General features: G+C 43.9%; 1 protein-coding gene across 6 annotated transcripts in view; it reads left to right on the plus strand.

Moving 5' to 3' along the window:
* TFAP2B (transcription factor AP-2 beta) overlaps positions 1–18,568 on the plus strand; it is a 36,578-nt gene that overhangs the window by 7,411 nt on the left and 10,599 nt on the right. For all 6 annotated transcript variants that reach the window (XM_083856791.1, XM_083856794.1, XM_083856793.1 and 3 more), the window contains 4 exons: positions 814–1,272; positions 6,381–6,441; positions 14,440–14,659; positions 17,134–17,252. In XM_083856791.1, the coding sequence (XP_083712917.1) occupies positions 814–1,272; positions 6,381–6,441; positions 14,440–14,659; positions 17,134–17,252 (859 nt within the window). The remainder of the gene's footprint in view (positions 1–813; positions 1,273–6,380; positions 6,442–14,439; positions 14,660–17,133; positions 17,253–18,568) is intronic.

The raw sequence follows: 18,568 nt of genomic DNA on the forward strand, positions 1-18,568 counted from the left end.
GGAAAAGGAAACAAAAGACACTGGAAGTTGCTGCAGAAATCATAGCGCCTGGATTTGTTCAATACCGATATTTCATTTTTACTTGTTTTGATTTTTTAAATTTACTTTTAAGGGATAGACTCCCTTTTAGCAAAGATTTCCTGTAATTTTTATTTTGGCTTTTTTTTTTTTATTATTATTATTTTTTCCCCCAAGTCTTTTTTAACCTAACTCCTCGCCTCAGAGTCCTCCGAGAAGTGCAACTTTTTTTTTGGGCTTTTCCACGTGAAAATGGGTTGGTGATTTTGAGTTACAGGACTTGAGCAGGGGGGATAAACAGATGTTGGGAAACTTTAGGCAGAAGAAGGGGTGGGTTGTCTGGATAGAAGGGTGGTTTGCTGCTCTTAATTTTTTAAATATTTCTTTAAGCTTTGGTTTGATATGAGGGGACTGGATTGGGAATTATACCTGTACATGTACATGTATTTGGAGCACTAGTCCTACATTTTTAATTATGACATTTAGCAATTCTCCCTCACACCCCCCGCCCCTTCCCCCTCCTTGATAGTTCCTGGGAATAGACACGATGTGGGTGCAAAACATTGGAACATTTCTAATAACTGGCGGGGGGTAGGGGGCACATTTGTATCCCACTTTCCAGCTGTTTACATCCTATTTTATTTTATTTTATTTCACTTCGGGGTGGGTTTGGGCTACCTTTTTTTTTTTTTTTTTTTTTTTTTTTTTTTTTTTTTTTTTTTTTTTTTTTTTTTTTTCCCTCTAAAAAAAGTCCTCTCTTTTTTTGTCGTTGTCTGTATGTCATTCCGCTCGTAGGACCGGCATGATGGAGTGCCCAGCCACAGTTCCAGGCTGTCCCAGCTGGGATCCGTCTCGCAGGGACCCTATTCCAGCGCTCCTCCGCTCTCTCACACCCCGTCCTCGGATTTCCAGCCGCCTTATTTCCCACCCCCCTACCAGCCTCTTCCTTACCACCAAAGCCAGGACCCTTACTCCCATGTCAATGACCCCTACTCCCTAAACCCCCTGCATCAGCCCCAGCAGCACCCCTGGGGACAGAGGCAGAGGCAAGAGGTGGGATCAGAAAGCGGGTCACTGCTGCCACAGCCTCGGGCCGCCCTGCCCCAGCTCTCGGGACTGGACCCCAGGCGGGACTACCACTCAGTACGGAGGCCAGACGTCCTCCTGCACTCAGCTCACCATGGCCTTGACTCCGGCATGGGGGACAGCCTTTCTCTGCACGGCATCGGACACCCGGGCATGGAGGAGGTCCAGGTAAGGCACCGTGCTTTTTTTATTATTGCTGGGTAAATGCAGATGGAGCTAGGAATGATCACTGAGGGATTTCCAGCATTGCTGCTGTGAGGTTGCTGTTCTTTTTCCACCCCGGTACTTCCCCTCCCTCTCCCTCTATTTTTCTGTTTTTATTATATATATATATATATTTAATTAGAGAATTTATTTCCTCGCTGTCACGCACAGGCTCTGCTGTATAAAACCTCCCCTACATGGCGAGGCAGCAAAGTGCAGGGGCAAGGCAGACACGCTGCTCCAAATATTCCACGTGTTTGCAGAGCTGGCAGCGCTCAGGCTTGGCTTTTCAAATTCCAGTTATTTCCCATGCAATCTCAGCTTCCACTCCCCTCCACCCCCCCTCTCCTCCTCCTCCTCCCCCCCCCAACCAATTTCCTGCCGTTCAGAAATTTTGATGAAACTGTCGAATTACTACATTTTTCATCCGGGAGGGAGGGGAAATGATAAACAAAACCCAAAGCAAAAGCAATAACTGGTGATCAGGAACAAGTCCCCTGTCCACCCCCCTTTATTTGTGAAGTGTGTTTGGTAGGGTAGCACTGATTTTAAATAGTTTCATTTCCCTCTTTCGGATAACAAAGGAGTTTCGCCGGGCTCAGAGCACAGGATTTCCCAGCTTTCCTCCATCCCACGCGAAACTCATCACCACGTGTTATTTCCTAAAAACAGAAGGGCCTTTAACAGCTTCGCTGCTGGCCCGGTCCGCACCTTGCTGGGGCAGGGAGGGCACGGCCAGCCCTTGGGGACCCCCGGCTCCAAATCCTGCCTCAGGCTCTCCTCATCGGAATTTTGGGGGTTCCCCTCCATTTTTCCTTCCTAAATTTCTTTTTCATATAACATACCTGTAATATGTATATTTAGTCTTGGGATAAATCGAGGTATGAATGAAATAGCGACTTCAAAGCTATAAAAAGGGAGAAATCAAGGAGAAAAGAGGAGCTGGGAAGATTAAAAATAGCCGTGAGAGAGGATGGTGCTGGACATGAGAGCAATCGGGCAGGGAAGAGCAGGGGATGCATCCCTTTGGCTTGAGGCTTATCTTAAGGAAAATCCCCAGCTTTGCTGGGGCGAAATGTTTTAGCAAAAAGGAAGGTTTTGCTGTCTGGATTTGCTCCTGCCCTCCGAGCTCAGTGACCGTGGGGTCTCTGCGGGTTCCCGGGGTGGCTTTGGGAGCTGGGGCAGCCCCCGGGCGCCCAGGGCGCGATGTGCAGGTCTCGCCTCGCATTCCTGTCTCAGACAAAAGTGCTTTGCAAGTCAAGGCGAGTTTTTACCCCTGTGAATGCAGAAAAGGAGATCGCTCTCCTCCTTTCTCTCTGCGGCCGATTGGCGTTAAATACTGTTTGTGCCTGGATATTTACACTTTCCCCAAAGAATAGCCGGTAATTGCTCTGCTTTTGTGAGAGAGAGAGAGTGAAACAGAGGAGAGGGAAGGAAAGAGATTAAAATAAAAAAAAGGACGAAAGGAGAGAGGGAGAGAAGATAGAGAAGAGAGGGAAAGGAGGGGGAAAGATAGGGAAGGAGAGAAAGAAGGAAAGGGAGAGGAGAAATGAGAGGAAAGAAGGAGCTCAGATAAAGCAGCTCTCCATCCTTTTTCCCAGTGAAACATCCCTTCGGCGAAAAGTGCCTTTCCCTGATGCTCTGGGAGCACCGGGGCCACCCGCGGCCCCCTGCGACCTCCTCCCGAGGCCGGCGGGGCCAGGGTGGGAGCCATGGGACGGGGACAGGATGGGACAGGGACAGGATGGGACAGGGACAGGATGGGACAGGACCAGCAGCGCTGGGGCTCTTGGTTTGGGCAGCTGAGACAGCAGGAAATGAAACAGGCCCTTGATTTCTGGAAGTTTGTTCCCAGGTTGGGGAGGAGGGGGAGAGGGAGAGGAGGGTGTCCCGAGGAGAAACAAGTGAAGGAAGAGGTGCCCAAGTGCAGGTCAGGGCAGGCAGGAGGGAAAGCGGCCCAGGACTCGCTCGGCATTTTCTATTCTTGTCCCCCACACCAGTGACAGATGAAGTTGGGCAGTTTTCCATCTTGATATTCAATATGGATTTATCCTAGATTCGGGAAACCTTTTCTAGCAACAGGGGTTTTATTTTGGCGACGTATCTTCATTATCCCCCATCACTAGATAGAATTTCCAGGATGAGTTTCAAATGCTGAGGGTTTTTTTTTTCTTTTTTCTTATTTTAGTAGTTCAAAAAGTTGAACGGGTATCTAGATGTACAGTTGGATAAAGATGTTTCTCTTTGCTTCAGCTTATGCATGTCTGATGGAATATGTGCCATGAGAATGGGCTGAGGGGAAGGAGACAGAGGGTGCGTGACAGAAAGAAACAGTGGTTGTGTTATAAACACCAAATCCAGTCCATGTGTGAGCCGTTGTCCGGGGCTAGAATTAAGTGATTGTAACACGAGAGCGCTCTGTTATTGTAAACAGGACACACTGTATTGCTATTGCTGCCCCTCTCGAGAGGAATTTTCAATCTGTGATTTACAACCTTCAGGCAGGGAGCAGAGAAGCCAAGACCTACTTATTGAACAAAAATTTGCATCGTCTAATAGGAACTCTAAAAAAAAAAAAAAAAAAGAAGAAAAACATCCACCATTACAAACCCCAGATATTTTTTTGTCCCCCCACCGGCTGGGCAAAAGTAGGGTTACAGTAATAAAGGATTCCATGAAGGAAAAAATGGAGGGGGAAATTCAGATTCTGTAGGCTCTTGGAAGGAAAAAATAGAGCTCAGTTTTAAAGGTTTCCACTCAGATGTATTCATAGAAATGGAATAAGGTGGGTTATAGGTAGCACTGAGGAAGATTCATGCCATGAGATTATTGGAGGAGGGAAGGGAGGGGAATCTTCCTCTCCAGATTCCCCAAGTATATCTGGAAGCTCATCACCTTTCCCCTCCCTGCACACACACCTCCGCTCCTCCTCCTCCTCCTCCTCACTCCCGCTGCTGCTGCGTGCTGGCCGCAGACACGGAAAGTTAAGTTGCACCAAAACACCCAAGTCTCTTATAAAGTAACCCCTGGTATCACTTTTAACTAAAGAAGTCTAGTAATTAAAAGTCTGAGTTGTTTTTCCACGTTTCCGCATGCAGTCCTAATTAAATCTTTACGATCCTCTCTGTGACTATTAACTGCCAGCATGCTGAGCGAATATCCTGTACAAAAACCCAGCAGGAGGGCGTAATTAGATAGAAAATCAGACAGGAGTCTTCTCATTAACTACAACAACTAACCCACGTTGCTGATGGGGCGAGCTGAGGGCGCGCACACGCAGAAAGGGAGCGCGCAGCCTTCGGCTCCAGAGATAAGGTGAGATAAGGAGGAAAGATGAAGGAAAAATAAAATAAAATAGGGGAAGGTGATGTTTCACGTTTACCTCCGTTTCTGTGGCATCGAGGTGCGAGCCACGCTGCACCTCCAGCAGGCTGCAGGATTTGCTCATCAGCATCATCATCCCTCGTTGGGAGCTGCTCAGGGAAAGGAGGGAAGAGTTTGTAATTTTATTTTGTGCCCTTTAGGTATGTAGCCTATTGATTATGAGAGAGAGAGACACACACACAGCCATGCCCAAACACAGCACATAAGGCACCGCTCTGTGTGCGCGCTCGTTTGAGGGTGGATCCAAGGAAAATGAAAGGAAGGCACTGATAGAAAATATTGTTCCATCGCGGTTTTTTGGGGAGATGTAATTTTCTCCTAAAGCGCGTTCCATCCGGGGTGTCTCCGCACAGAGAAGGGCAGGATCCCAACAAGCTCAGCTTCTCGGCGTAGCAAATATAAAGTTAAATTAATGATGAAGTAAATCATTGTTTTGTTGTAAAGTTGTTTTGCTTATCAAGGAAAAAACGTCACAACTCCCCAAATATGCAATGACACTGAAAAACCCAAACCCTTTTGTAATAGTAATGGGAAAAATAAAATAATAGAGCCAAGAAACCCCAAGGTCCCCCTTTTCCTCAGAATTCAACCTAAAACGGAACCTGTGGGAATTCTGCAATAAATCGTTCTTAAAACACATCTTTTTTTCGGAGATGGCTTTACTGTGCCGAACGCAGATTCAGCAGGAATTTTGGTTTGTTTGAGGAGGGGTTTGGTATATCCCACTTTCGTTTTGAGCAATGGAACCCAACATTTGCTGTGTCCTCTGTGCCCGTCTTTGTTCTCTTCCCTGCTAAAGAAGTTAATGCCATAATAACAGGTGTGCTCCTCGGCGGGCCCAAAGAAAGAGGGGGAAAAAAAAAAGGGGGAAAACAAGGCTTTGAAATTCGGAGGCTTTTTTTTTTTTTTTTTTTTTTTTTTTTCTTCCTAGGCAATCAATTTGATGGTTCATACTTTTTGATAATGTGTATTCCCGCTCCTCCCTCCCCGTCCCCACCAATTCAGGCCATGGCAGCAAAGCTCGGGAGCTGTAAATCTCCTTCTGCTCGTCCCCTTGTACCATGTGGGCGTTGCACAGCGCTCCGAAAGGCTCAGGCTTTAATTAAAAGTCCGTAATGTAAACTATGATATATAAAAAGTAAATGGCCCTTGAATTATTAAGATGTAGCAGGGTTAAACAAACAAACAAACAAACAAACAAACAAAAAAAAAAAAAAAAAAAAAAGAAAAGAAAAGGGAGGAGGGGGGAGGAAAGGGGAGGCAACATTTAAGTTGTCCTTAATCGTGTTCATTTATGTCATGCAATAGATCTTGCAGATGTTGCCAAATTGCCACATTTTCAAAGGAAGAAATATAAAGCTTTATGGAATGCAAAGGGGTCTATGTGATATCGATGTTTTATAAGATAACAAAACCACTATTGCACCCCATATGCTTCACACCTCCTTTTGTTTTATTAGGAGACTATATAATTTGTAAGAATTTCATTTCCTTGTCGATTTGGGGGAAATAATAATAACAACAATAATACTAATAATAGCAACAACATAAAGAAAAAAAAATCCCTCCTCCCCTAGTGAATTAATATAAATGGAAATAACAGGGACTCCAGTTTGGGATGACATGATTTATGTACGCGATTCTTTAATATCCAGTCAATTTGAATAGTGATGTTTTTATATCCACAGTCAGTTGAAGATGCCAATAACAGCGGTATGAACTTATTGGACCAGTCTGTCATTAAAAAAGGTATGGATTATTCCAACAAGCTAGACAAAGTTTTTTTTTACTGTGTAGCCATATCTCCCATGATATATTTTGACTTTTGGGGCGATGAATTTCTCCGGGAAGATGAATAGTTTGATTGGATCAGCAGATAGAGCGAAAGGATAAGACACGCGAAAGGAAAAGTTTCTATCCCCGCCTCCCCCGCCCTTCAAAGGGTTTAATTACACGAATGTTCTCTAATGGGGCACCCCGCGCTCCAGTGCAGCTCCACCGCCCCCTTCCCTCCCCCTCTCCCCCTCCCCCGATGGTCCTCGGTGGGGACCCCTTGGCTTTTAATGGGGGAAGGAGTTGATTCCCTCTGGGGCTTCAATGCATTTCCCAGGCGAATCAGAGAGGGAGCGATGCCCATGGAAAGGCAGGCTCAGCCCCTTCCCCGCTCCCTCCAAGGTTCCCCCTTCCCCCAAGGTTCCCCCCTTTCCCTGAGCCCATTTTTTACATCTCTCTACATATGCGCCCATGATTTAGTGTAACTGCAGCATCACCCCATACTGTTAAAGCGAATGTGATATTAACAAATGTTTGCAGTCTCTCGTACAGCTGTAAGCAAAATAATTAACTAATTAAACTAATTAAATGTAATTACAATAACTCATTTTGGGCGGATTGCAGCTGCTTAATTTTTTTACATTTCTCTGACAGTCACTGGAAGATGCTTTGGCGATTAGTGTTGTGTTATGCTGATAGACATTAAACAGATCACACGCTGCAAATGGAGGGAAAGCTATCTTTAATTATCTAAGGAGTTTCTATTTCTAGATTCAATTTTAAGTACCAGAGATGAGGTTTAAAAACGCTGTCCCTTATGCTTGCTATCAGCGGCGCTTATCTCCAGGACCTTGTTGTTTGTCAAACGCGCACAAATAGTTTAACAGCGATGGTTTTTCTGGGACGTGAAGCAAAATAACAGGGATGATGTTTATCCAAAGTGTATTGAAGTCCTTCCGTGTACTTATTGTTTATTTTGTTGTCGGTTGTTTTTTTTGTTTGTGTTTTTATTTATTTTATTTTTTTTAATCTCTGTGTAAGGTCTTTATTTCTCGTATATGATCAAGGTCTGGTTATTTGAGCAAGGACGAATGAAAGCTTGAAGAGCATTTGACAGAGCCATTTATGACTGTTAGTTGAAAGGTCGAAGGGTTTTGGGGTCTTTTTTAAGAAATAGAAAGTTACTTAACTTTAAAAAAAAAAAAAAAAAAAAAAAAAAAGTAAAAAAAAGTAGTATGTTGCTGCTGTTTTGGTTCAGTTTGAGTGTTTGATGGGGTTTATACTCGAGGTCTGTAACCTGATGGTTTCTGGTTGTATTTAAGGTTTGTTTTGTTTTGTTTTTTTTCTCACTCTCCTCCCTCTTCCCCACCCCCCACTTGACACCTCATCCACTCCCTCTTGGGTGTATTTGATTAATTGGTACTTGATTTGTGGTCGAGAGACTCCTCTCTAAGATTATTCCTATGCTGGTGTTTCGCAGAATACACAACCCAAAATCCTTTTTTTTATTATTATTATTTTATTTATTTATTTTAAACACACACACGCCCGCCTGTGTCTCTCCTTTCAGCTGACGAGGACAGTGCAGACATTCCATGTGCGGGCTGGGCGGTGCAATTACACAGCCAGCAGCACTACAATGTGAATGCCTGCAATCATTACATGTTGGATATAGGTTTTTATATGTATTAGGCGTATATTTAGGTGTGATTCGTGTGTGTGCGGGCATTGCAAGGGCCCCAGATGGAGCAGCTGCTGCCTAAAGAGACCCGGCCCCATCTAGGTGGGATTACTTGTGCCTATTTGCAGCCAGAAAGAGGAGATACTCTGAGTTTACACATGATGAGCAGGAGACAAATGCTCTTTGGAAATAAGGTTCCTAAAAAAGAGCCTGAGATGCATTTGCAACTGTTTAAAAGTCACTGTAGCAGTATTTTCCTCCTTAGAAGTAAAGCTGAGATTCCAGAAACTTTCCAGCATAAAGGAATATTGTATTTTTTTAAAATTTTTTGCACAATGAGTTCCCTGGGTGCAGAGGAAGAGAAATGGGTAATAAATAGCAGGTCGCATTCGTGGCAGTCAATATTTAATCAGGACGAAGGAAGCAGCCACGCAGAGAGCGTTCAGTATCAATTTCGCTTTGTTCCCCCGCAGTTTGTGGCTGTGAGGCTGCACTTTGAAACAAGAACAAGTTATTTAAACTCTGCGAGTCGTTCTCGCAGGCAGATCCACAGATAGACAGACAGACACGCAGGTAGTGACAGATTTTTTTGTGCAGTGGGACACTCCTGTGACTCACATTTGCTCACAGGGGTTGCAGGGGGTCTGATTCACCCAATCCTGGTGCAGCCCCTAAAATTGTTTAATTGCAAAGCAGTGGGGAAAGTACGACGGGGACTCGAAAGCCTAAACTTAATTATATCACCCAGGCTGTGTCTGCTCCTTTATGGCCTCCGAGGCCTGCACAGGGAATTATCTCTCTATGCAAAAGCTTTGCCAAAATATTAAGGAAATGATATAGGGATTCATAGAGGGCTATTGATTTATCTCCCGTATCGATCCCGCACAACAGATTACACATACCCGGGCCCTTGTTATGTTTGCTATCTGAGCTTACTTGACATTTCTGAAGTAATTTAGTTAAGAGGAAATGAGTTGTTCCCAGTAGAGAGAGCAAACGAGTGGAGTGAAGGTAGCCAGCGTGATAAATGGCTCTTTCATTTGGAGATCTCCAGAGCTCGTTTAAGGCTAATTTTCTGTATTAGCCCCCTTTGAGCTATTAATGCAATAGGCAGGGACCGTGGCCCCTTGTCTCTTTGCTGCCCCATTAGAGCGAGCATTAAGCTACCAAGGCTGAGCTCCACCGTGGTGGTGGTGGTGGCGCTGAAATAATGAAAGGTGCTTTTTAAACTGCCCTAATCTAAACTGGCAGAGGGTGGTTAATACGATTTGAAGGGGGCTGGTCAATGAACAATCAATAAACTAATAATGAGAAGGATGCGGTACATTAGCAGTCTAAAAATCCAACGAGACATTAAAAAATCATCTTGAACTCCCACTTCCATTAAGATTTGGGTGGTGGGAGTGGGAGGGAGGGAGCCAGATAAATCATCGAGATGATAATAATCACCAAGGGCATTAATATCAGATTTAACTCGGCTTTCAGAGCTTACCGGCTGCAGGATTGGAGGCCTTTGCCTCAATTTTTGCTGAAATGAAGGGAAGGTTTGCCATGTGTCAGGAATGAAAGATCGGGTCCCCTTGTCAAAAGCTCATCTGAAATTTCCTTGGCACTCTCTGTGGTGAAAGAAGTTGTCTCCCTGCAAAACCTCACATGGCCTGAGTCCCAAGTTAATTTTTTGTGACTCTGGGGCACAGGCAGTGACCTTAAAATTATTCTGATGTATTTATTTACTTTCAGCTCTTTTCTGACGATCGTCTGCACACTCACATCTGATTTAGCATGAAAGGCCATTTTAACTCGAAGACCTTAATTCATGGTCCTGCAAACACGCTCCCTTGTTCCTCCTATTTTAAGGAAACACATGAAAGGAGGTGTCTTAACCTTTCCTTTCTCGCTGTTAATAATCCAGCACGAGTTTCCTCCCCACCCCGCGGAGCAGCTGAGAAATGATTAACTGAGAACCAGCCTGGCCTCACTCAGCTCTTCAGGTGATGGATCTGGGGCTCCAGAGATGCAGCTGAGTTTCGTGCTCATTCCTGGATTACCCACTCAACCTGAGCATCCCCTTTTTAATTAAATGCAGAACAGTTTCTAGGGGAATACATTCCACCTCGAAATTCAGTCCCGGCTTTCAGGGGACCCGGGCTGCGGTGGAGGAGAGGAGGGGACCAGGGGGACAGGAGGAAATGAGAGATGAACAAGCACTTCTTGTATTTATTCCTTAAAATTAAGATAAAATCCGGCTCTCTTTAGTTTCAGTGTCTAAGACTTTGCTCCCGGACGTTTTAGTCTTGGCCACTGAGTCAGACAGAACCACTGCTTCCAGCAAAGTCCTGTTGGTAACATGGACAAAGGACTTTTTACTCATCTAAAGCTCAGCAGGCAGAGTTAAAAAAAAAAAAAAAAAAAAAAAAAAAAGAGTTTGATAATTTATTAATTATTAAGTCGTCCACGACCCTTCTTAGGAAGAAATAAAAGAAATATTTCTTCTGATTGATTATTTGACGATATTATTCAGCTGAGTTACTGCAATGACATCCATAGTTTAAACCCTTATTAAACAGCTGTTTGCAGGACTTAAATCTATTATTTCTTTAGTTTTATTGTGGCCAAACCAGCTTTTTTTCACCCCCACTTCCACTTGTGCGTCCACATTTGCCCGCATTTTCACACGCTTGTGGCGAGAAAAGGACCACCACCACCAAAAAAAAAAAAAAAAAAAAAAAAAAAGCCTAAGACTTAATGTATGCACAGAAAATTGTAAACATGTAAAGAACTGAAAGCTTCACGCTGAGTTTCGCCATGCTCCATTTCCCCACCATTTCCTGCTGTCGTTCTAAAGCGATCTCACTCATCTAGAGATCCCGTTTGCAGGAACAGGGTGCTTATAATTACTAACAAATCAAGCGGCTACTGTTGCTCTGCCGGTTTATTGATAAGCTGAAGAGAAATGGAAGGGGGAGAAATGACAAAGAGGCTGGGAGTAACCACAGGAGGAGAGAAGGGAAGAGAAAAAAAAAAAAAAAAAAAAAAAAAAAAAAAAAAGGAGGGAGGAAAAAGAGCTAGAGGGATGAAAAAGGAGAGGGCAAAATAAAGAGGGACAAAGGAGGTAAATAGAGAAGTATAAAAGAAGGGAGAAGACAGATTTTGAAAGGGAGAATTATGTATTTGTGAGTGCTCAGGCACACGCAGCAAGGAGAGTTTGGGGATGAAAGGAAATCGAACAGTTTCTGCTGGGGATGACAGGAACTAAATGGATGAAGTGAAAGCAGGAGCGGTGGGGACGCTGATCCCCTGTCACTGCAGCACTTGTGGCAGTCCCTGACCAACCCGGGGAAGTTGACATTGGCTAAAAATCCATCCCGCATTGGGGTTTATTTACATGCGCTCAGGGATTTGACACACGGACGGGAGATCTCCTCAGCCACCAAAGCTCCACGTCCTCTTATCTCCGCTGATGTCTGGGCTGTGCCTGCAGAGCCCCCGCCACGAGAAACACACAGATGTGATACAGATAGAGATAATTCATTCCGTGGCGAACACTGCTTTTTGAGGCAGCATTAGGTAATTTACAGGAGATATAGAGCGCAGATAGAACAGATAGAATAGATAGAAAAGAGCTATGAAATCGCGATGGTTATGCTCCCACCGCCCGGCGAGCCTCTGCAGCGGGCTCAGAGCTCTCAGCCTCCAGTGATGGGTTTGTTCATCCCATCCTTTTCAGGGAAACACTGCTAGGAAAAGAAATCTTTCAGCATAGCAGGGAAAGGGATCCAGCCTGTTTCCCAAAAGCAATTTGCAAAGGGAAGGGAAAAAAAATAAAAAAATAAAGCAAACCAGCGAGCAGGTGAAAATCCATAATTCAAAGGTTAACTAATGTAATGAGCGCTCCAAAAGGCCAAGGCGAGCGGGGCCAGGCGCATTTAAGAATTGCACGGGTCCTTCTCTCTTTAGTGAGTTTGGACTAAGATCAGATGTTCGTGGAATTGCTGCCTCTTGTTTAATTTCTCAGTTCACTGGACAGTGACCTGATAAACTGGTCACTAAATATAGCCACGGTAAAGGTGTACTCCAACCTCAGAGCCCGTGTGCTTGTCCCAAGAAAAAAAAAAAAAATGCCAGTCATGAAAATCTGTCTGGTGGCACTGCTTTAATCCAACTTTTTAATTTTTTTTTTTAGTTTCTATTTTTTTTTTCCTACTTGATGCTTCACTCAAACAGATCATTGTGCATGAAATAAGAGCTATATTGATGTATAATAAGGAGGGAAATACAAATACAATTTTTTGGGTCTGCTGGTGCTGCCTCTGATGTACAAACGAGTCTTTTCCTATAGAATCAATGGCAAAAAAAAAATCCTAATAATAGCAACGAGAGCAGGAGCGGGCCTCTAACTCTTTTATAACTGTTTCTGAGCCCTTCTCAAACTATTTGAAACCGCCTTTATGAGCTGCATAAAGTGCCTAACTAAAAATAATAGAGAAATAGGAATCCATTTCACTTTCCCATTCCCTGAAGTCAAGCCACTCAAAATAATTTGTTTATACTGGAGACTATATACAAGGCATAAGAAGCAATATGTATATCTAAAATCGACATGCCTTTTGGTTTTTAGCTGTTATAGAGCTTTTATTGTGGGGGCCTGGTCTGGCAGTAGGAAATGATCTGCAATAAAAACAGTGAAACACGGTTGTGTCTATTCCATGCACTGAGGTTATAAATTTGGCAATTGCCCAGTAGTTAGCACTTGGTAATATATTAGGATACCCGATCTTATTGTTTAGCAGCTCCAGACGACTTAAATATCCGCTCAGCCCTAATGGTTTGATTCTCCAGATATGTTGCAAATAAACAGGGCTTTTATGACTTAACTGACATGTATTATAACTACCTAAATCGCTGGCATATGTGCATAATAGAACCTGATTATTTGCCGAATTGGTTTTGCAATTGATTGAGTGGAAAGGGGAGATTGTGGAGCAGTATCTGCTTGAAGAGGGTGTGTAATCAATTAGTCTTCTCCTCTGGAACATGCCCGCTGGACTGCCAGGGCTCTCCCACCAGCAAAAGCCCCAGTTCCAGCCTGTATTTTCTATAAGGAAAACTCGTGTTGCTGCGGATCCGAGAGGAAGCTGCAGTAGCAGCTGTCAGCTCTTATTAACTCCTGCATAAAACATACCTTAAGTATGGTTTGTTATCAATTACTTGCAGAAATGAAACAACTGGGAAAATGCAGCGAGGTTCCCTATAAATTAAAGTGATTGGGTGATTGATTAGAGCACCTGCTGTAAATCATAACAGTTACACACAATTATGAGGGAGCTGTTTAAGTTCATTTGTAAACAAAATTCATGTCACGGGAGAATTGCTCTCAGTTTTAGTTTAACCAATTTTTTTTTTTTTTTGTTTATTTCTGAGTGTGTCTGGTTGCTATTATAGGAATTTGTTTGTTATAATCCCTTGGATACTCTTAAAACAACTTCACTGGTTTCTCAGAGAAAAGAAATGCTTCTTTTTATCTTGGAGAGAACAACATAGTTTATTTTGTTTAGTTTCACTTTATCATTCTCCTTTTACTTTTCCCTATAACGACCTTTAAATACGTGTTGCAGTAACTAAATCAGTTTAATTTAGGGGCAAGAGAGTTCCTACTAATTCACGGACAGCACAGTATGATCAGAGTGGAGAGCACCATGGTTAGACCAGATATATTTTTTTTTCCTAGTGTTCATTTTTCTGAAGGAAAAGACTCATTTTATTTCATAAACCAGACTTAATAAAAACACAAAGCAATAACAGAGCTGTCTTCTCATTGCTGTATCCTCCAGCCTTGATACTTATTTAAGACAGCAACTCCCTTTGTGTAGTGAATTTATTCCTGGCTCAGCTTAGCAGTAATGGAAACATTAGCCAAAAAAAAGTAAATTTTCCTCTTTTTTTCCCCTCCAGAAAGGCGCTGTCCGTTGTACAAAAGGCATCGGGGGGCTCTGGGTGAGACACAGGCTCAAACCCGAAAGTTGCCAGGTGCTTGCCAATATGTATTTTATTTCCCAATGATCAAACCCTGCATAGAGGCTGTACTGTACCACCCTTCTCTCCATCCATCATTCATGGAGCACTTTCCTAGAGGTTGGGGGAGCAGCACCCTTTAGGTTGCTGGAGGTAGCCAGAGATTCAAAAATTCCCTTTCATTTTGCTGTTCTGTGCATGTCAGGGAGACTTGTGGTTATCCCTCTCTCCTTCCTGGCTTGATGGTTTCTCTCTCCCCCCCTCCCCTTTTCTTTCTCCAGTTCCGGTTCCTCCAAAATCTGTCACTTCTTTGATGATGAATAAAGATGGCTTCCTGGGTGGAATTTCGGTGAACACCGGAGAGGTGTTTTGCTCTGTACCTGGCCGCTTGTCTTTGCTCAGCTCCACTTCAAAGTACAAAGTAACCGTGGGAGAAGTTCAAAGACGCCTCTCCCCTCCAGAGTGTCTGAACGCGTCCCTCCTAGGAGGAGTGCTCAGAAGGTAAGAGGATGGGACAAACCTGTGAAAGGGTCTGGGACCCCCTGCATGCACCAGAAATCCTTGGACAACAGATAATTTCAAATATGCATCAGTCCTGCTGTCAGAGCCCGGGTGTGTAATGCTGGTGATCAGGCGGAAAAGTGCTGGGTTCAAATATTGGGATGAATGTATGGGGAGCAGAGAAAGTTTTGGCCTTGATTAGCTTCAAATGAAGGAACTGAGACAGAAAGATTTTCTCCTCGTCCATGCACGCACTTTTTTTCCTCTTAGATAGTGGACAAGATAAAATGCCACGATAGGCACATGTCAGGCCAAACTGCAAGAATTTCAGGGCCTGATGTATTTCTAGGGATTTCCTAGAGAAAGCCACGAGGTTTCCTCTATAAGGCAATAAGGATCAGGCAATAATGTCAATTACGGCTCATAGTGTCACACAAGAAATTGGCAGGGACCTCACAGGCAAAGTATAACCTGACTGAGGAAAAGCCACCAACAGGTACCTCTGAAAGTCAGAAACTTAGTGCCTCACACAGGGAAAGGAGCTACAGCTCCCAGCTAGTTTCCAGGCCTTTGCTGCTTAATGTTTGTGTAAATCACCCACTAATGTCCTGGTGGGTTTTGGTGAAGACCTCAAAAGAGTTGGCATTGTTGGTGCTGAAGAGAGTAGGGAGCAAGGAATAACCCTGGGGTCCTGTTTCCACCCCATCACAACAAGTGGGAGACTGTTGTGGGAGGTTTTATGTAGAGTTGAAGCTCTGAGCCCATTAGCTGGAAAGGCTACCAGGGAGAAAAAGGCTTTTTCCCCTTGGCAGTGCCTGAGGGACTGTGAATTGCCTGCACTGCCCGTCTGTAAGAAAGGTGAGCTCAGGCTCTATCTCCAGCCACAACAGAGGAGAAACCCCATGAGGGAACAGTGTGAGGCACCAGCTCACACTCTCAGGCTGAGAGGGCACAAGATTTCATTTTCTGTGTGTGAGTTCGACACCAGACTGGAATAAAAATCATCACTTTTAAGCAGGACAGATGCATGCAAACTGGCAATGAATAAACTCCAGATCATGTTTAAAAGTTGCTGATCTTAGAGGAGGAAATATCTTGAAAACTCCTCTAGCAGCAATTGGGACACTTTGGCTCTAAGGAGCTTTAAAATGAAGTTGATGTTTGGGGTTTCCCCCCCTTGCAAAAATAATTCTGTGATGACGTCAAAGGCTCTGGAGACGAGGGGAAGGTTCTGCTCCATGTGGTCACCCAGATCTACACGTGAGGATCGGGCTCTCCTGAAATAGCTGCTGCTCCATGTGAGTGTCTGTAATCACTGCTCAGCTGCCAGCGAGAGCAGCAGAGATGTTTTACTTACAGATGCCAACCTGCCTGCTTCCTTCTGTACGGCCACAAATGAACATCTGAGAGATGCTCTCTAGTAGAAAATATAATTACCAAGGTCAAGAAGCATTATTATTGAACTTCAGCAGATTTCTGGATGTGACCCAAGCCGTAATTATTGGCTACTGCTGACTTCAGTTCCTATCTGAATCTAAATTTTAAACAAGATTTTGGTTCAGAGCAGATGAGGTATAGAAAGCTGCTCTCTTGCAATTCTGCCAATCCAGCCCTATTTAGTTCGATATAAAATAGTGGGAAGCCAGTCTGGCTTCTCTGTAGTTTCTGGTTTCCTTTCTCTGAGTGTGACTTCTAATTCTTAAACAAAGTTTAAGTAAGAATTAGGAGAGAGTTGGGCTAGACTTCGTTCTCAGGTGCCAAAACTCTCCCTGACTTCGCAGGTGGCCAAGATTTCATCCCTGGGGCTTTACATATGTATGGGCGTTCGAACAATAGCTCTGAATTTCCCACGTCTGGCTCAGTCACCCTTTTATTGCCCTTATCAGTAACCTCCGACAGATATTCCAATCTTCCCCCGGGCCATCCATTCCCTCTTTATAAGGCGCCCTGCCCCAGGTGAGCTCTCCCTCTCAGCTTCGCCTCCTGGCACAGGAACACACTCACCGGAGGGAAAGAGTTTAATAAATATTTCCCTTCTTTTAAATTTATCCACAGGCGCGCACACCCCCCTTCGAACTTTTCAGATTTATTTGGGTTTTTTAACCCCTTGTCTTATTCTGGCTCTTTCCTGGAATAACAGAGGGTTTAATCCTTCCTGCCCATCCCCTTCTACATCTTAATACAAATTGGTATCACATCAATTTGTTCTCTAGATCAGAACCTTTCCATTAATTATTGCTGTTTGGCATTATTTGATTTCCCTGGATGAAATCGAGAGGAAAGTGGGTTCATCCCCACTTCTACCCCTGGGAGAAATTAAGAAAATCTCAGCAAACCCGAGCAGAAATCAACACCCCCAGAGTCCTTAACGTGGAGTCGAAAACCCTCCCAGGCTCCGCTGACTGCACAGACTAAACGTTTCTTCCAGGAATACTGCGGGGTTAATCACCGTGTTAATCTCTTTGCAATTCTAGAGCCAAATCGAAAAACGGGGGGAGATCTTTGCGAGAAAGGCTAGAAAAAATCGGCTTGAATTTACCAGCCGGCAGGCGCAAGGCCGCAAATGTCACTTTACTCACCTCCCTGGTGGAAGGTAAGCCGAGGGTCGCAGCTCCCTTCACACCCCTGCCTGCTCTGAGCTCCTGTCTGACCTTCACAACAACAACAAAAAACAAACCCCAAAAAACACCACCAACAAAACCCCCAACCCCCTCCCACAAAAAAAAAAAAAAAACCAACCAAAAAACAAAAAACAAACAAAAAAAAAACACAAACAAAAAAACCAAACCAAAAACAAACAAACAAACAAACAAACAAACCACAAAAAAACCACCTCCAAACAAAATCTTCCCCCTCCCCTCCTAAAAAAAACCACCCCCAAAAAACCAACCTCACCACCAAATTTCAGAATCAGGTGGGAAAAACCTTGTAGAGGTGAAAATGAGGGTGGGTTAAGAGGAACACGGTCATGGTTAAGGACACCATTTCCAAAAATGAATTCACTGGCTGGAGGGTCACTGATAACTCCAGTGAAGAGTGAGGGAGTGTCTGTGTGTGTCTGTGTGGATATATCCGTGAACATTTGTGTGTGTGTATGTGTAACCCTGCAGGACAGCCCCATTCCTCCAGGTCTACTCCATCCTTCTGCTGATTCGCTCCTCCTGAGCTGATTTATGGCCACTACAAGTGAGGAAAATAATTCAAATTTACTTTTTTTTTTTTTTTTTTAATTATATATATATATATATATATATATTCCTATTTGGTAAGAAAGCAGAACAATTTAAGAGTAGCAGAGCTCGGTTTCCCTTCAGGACTCGGGAGCTGAACAAAGAGACCAGCTACTCCCGAGGAAGGAGAGAGGGAAAGGGCAAGACTGAATTTTCATGTCATTCCAAGTCAACCAATGTCATTTTGGTGGACAGCGAGTTTCTTTGATTTGTGGTTACTTGTATCGACAAGGAAAAGTGAGAGCCAGTAATAAGTTTAGGGTTCTGTGCGTGTTTATGCTGAGAAGTTGGACTTCCTCCAAAAAAAACCCTAACAGGAATAGTATGGATGCAATTATGAATTATGTGTATCTGCATTACACACACACACACACCGAGAGGCGTATAAATAATCCACTTATCTCTTCTGCGTACAGAGCGAGCATAAATATTTGTGCTAGATATTAACTTTTCCACTCCTTTTGATTGAGTTATGTGAGCGACAGGACCTTGCTGCTTGCAGAGCTGAAGGAAAGCTCCCCCAAAAGAGGGGCTGAGGGCAGGGAGCTCCTACATGTGGGTGATGCTGAGTGCAAGGCTCACTGTGGGTTATGGGTACAGGGTTTTTCTATATTTCGGGGGCCATAAGTGCCCTTGAGCGCCCTATAAGCGCAGTTTCACCCCCAGGGTGTGTGTGGAA

Source organism: Zosterops lateralis, assembly GCF_965231275.1.
Source record: "Zosterops lateralis genome assembly, chromosome: 3".
NCBI lineage: Eukaryota > Metazoa > Chordata > Aves > Passeriformes > Zosteropidae > Zosterops > Zosterops lateralis.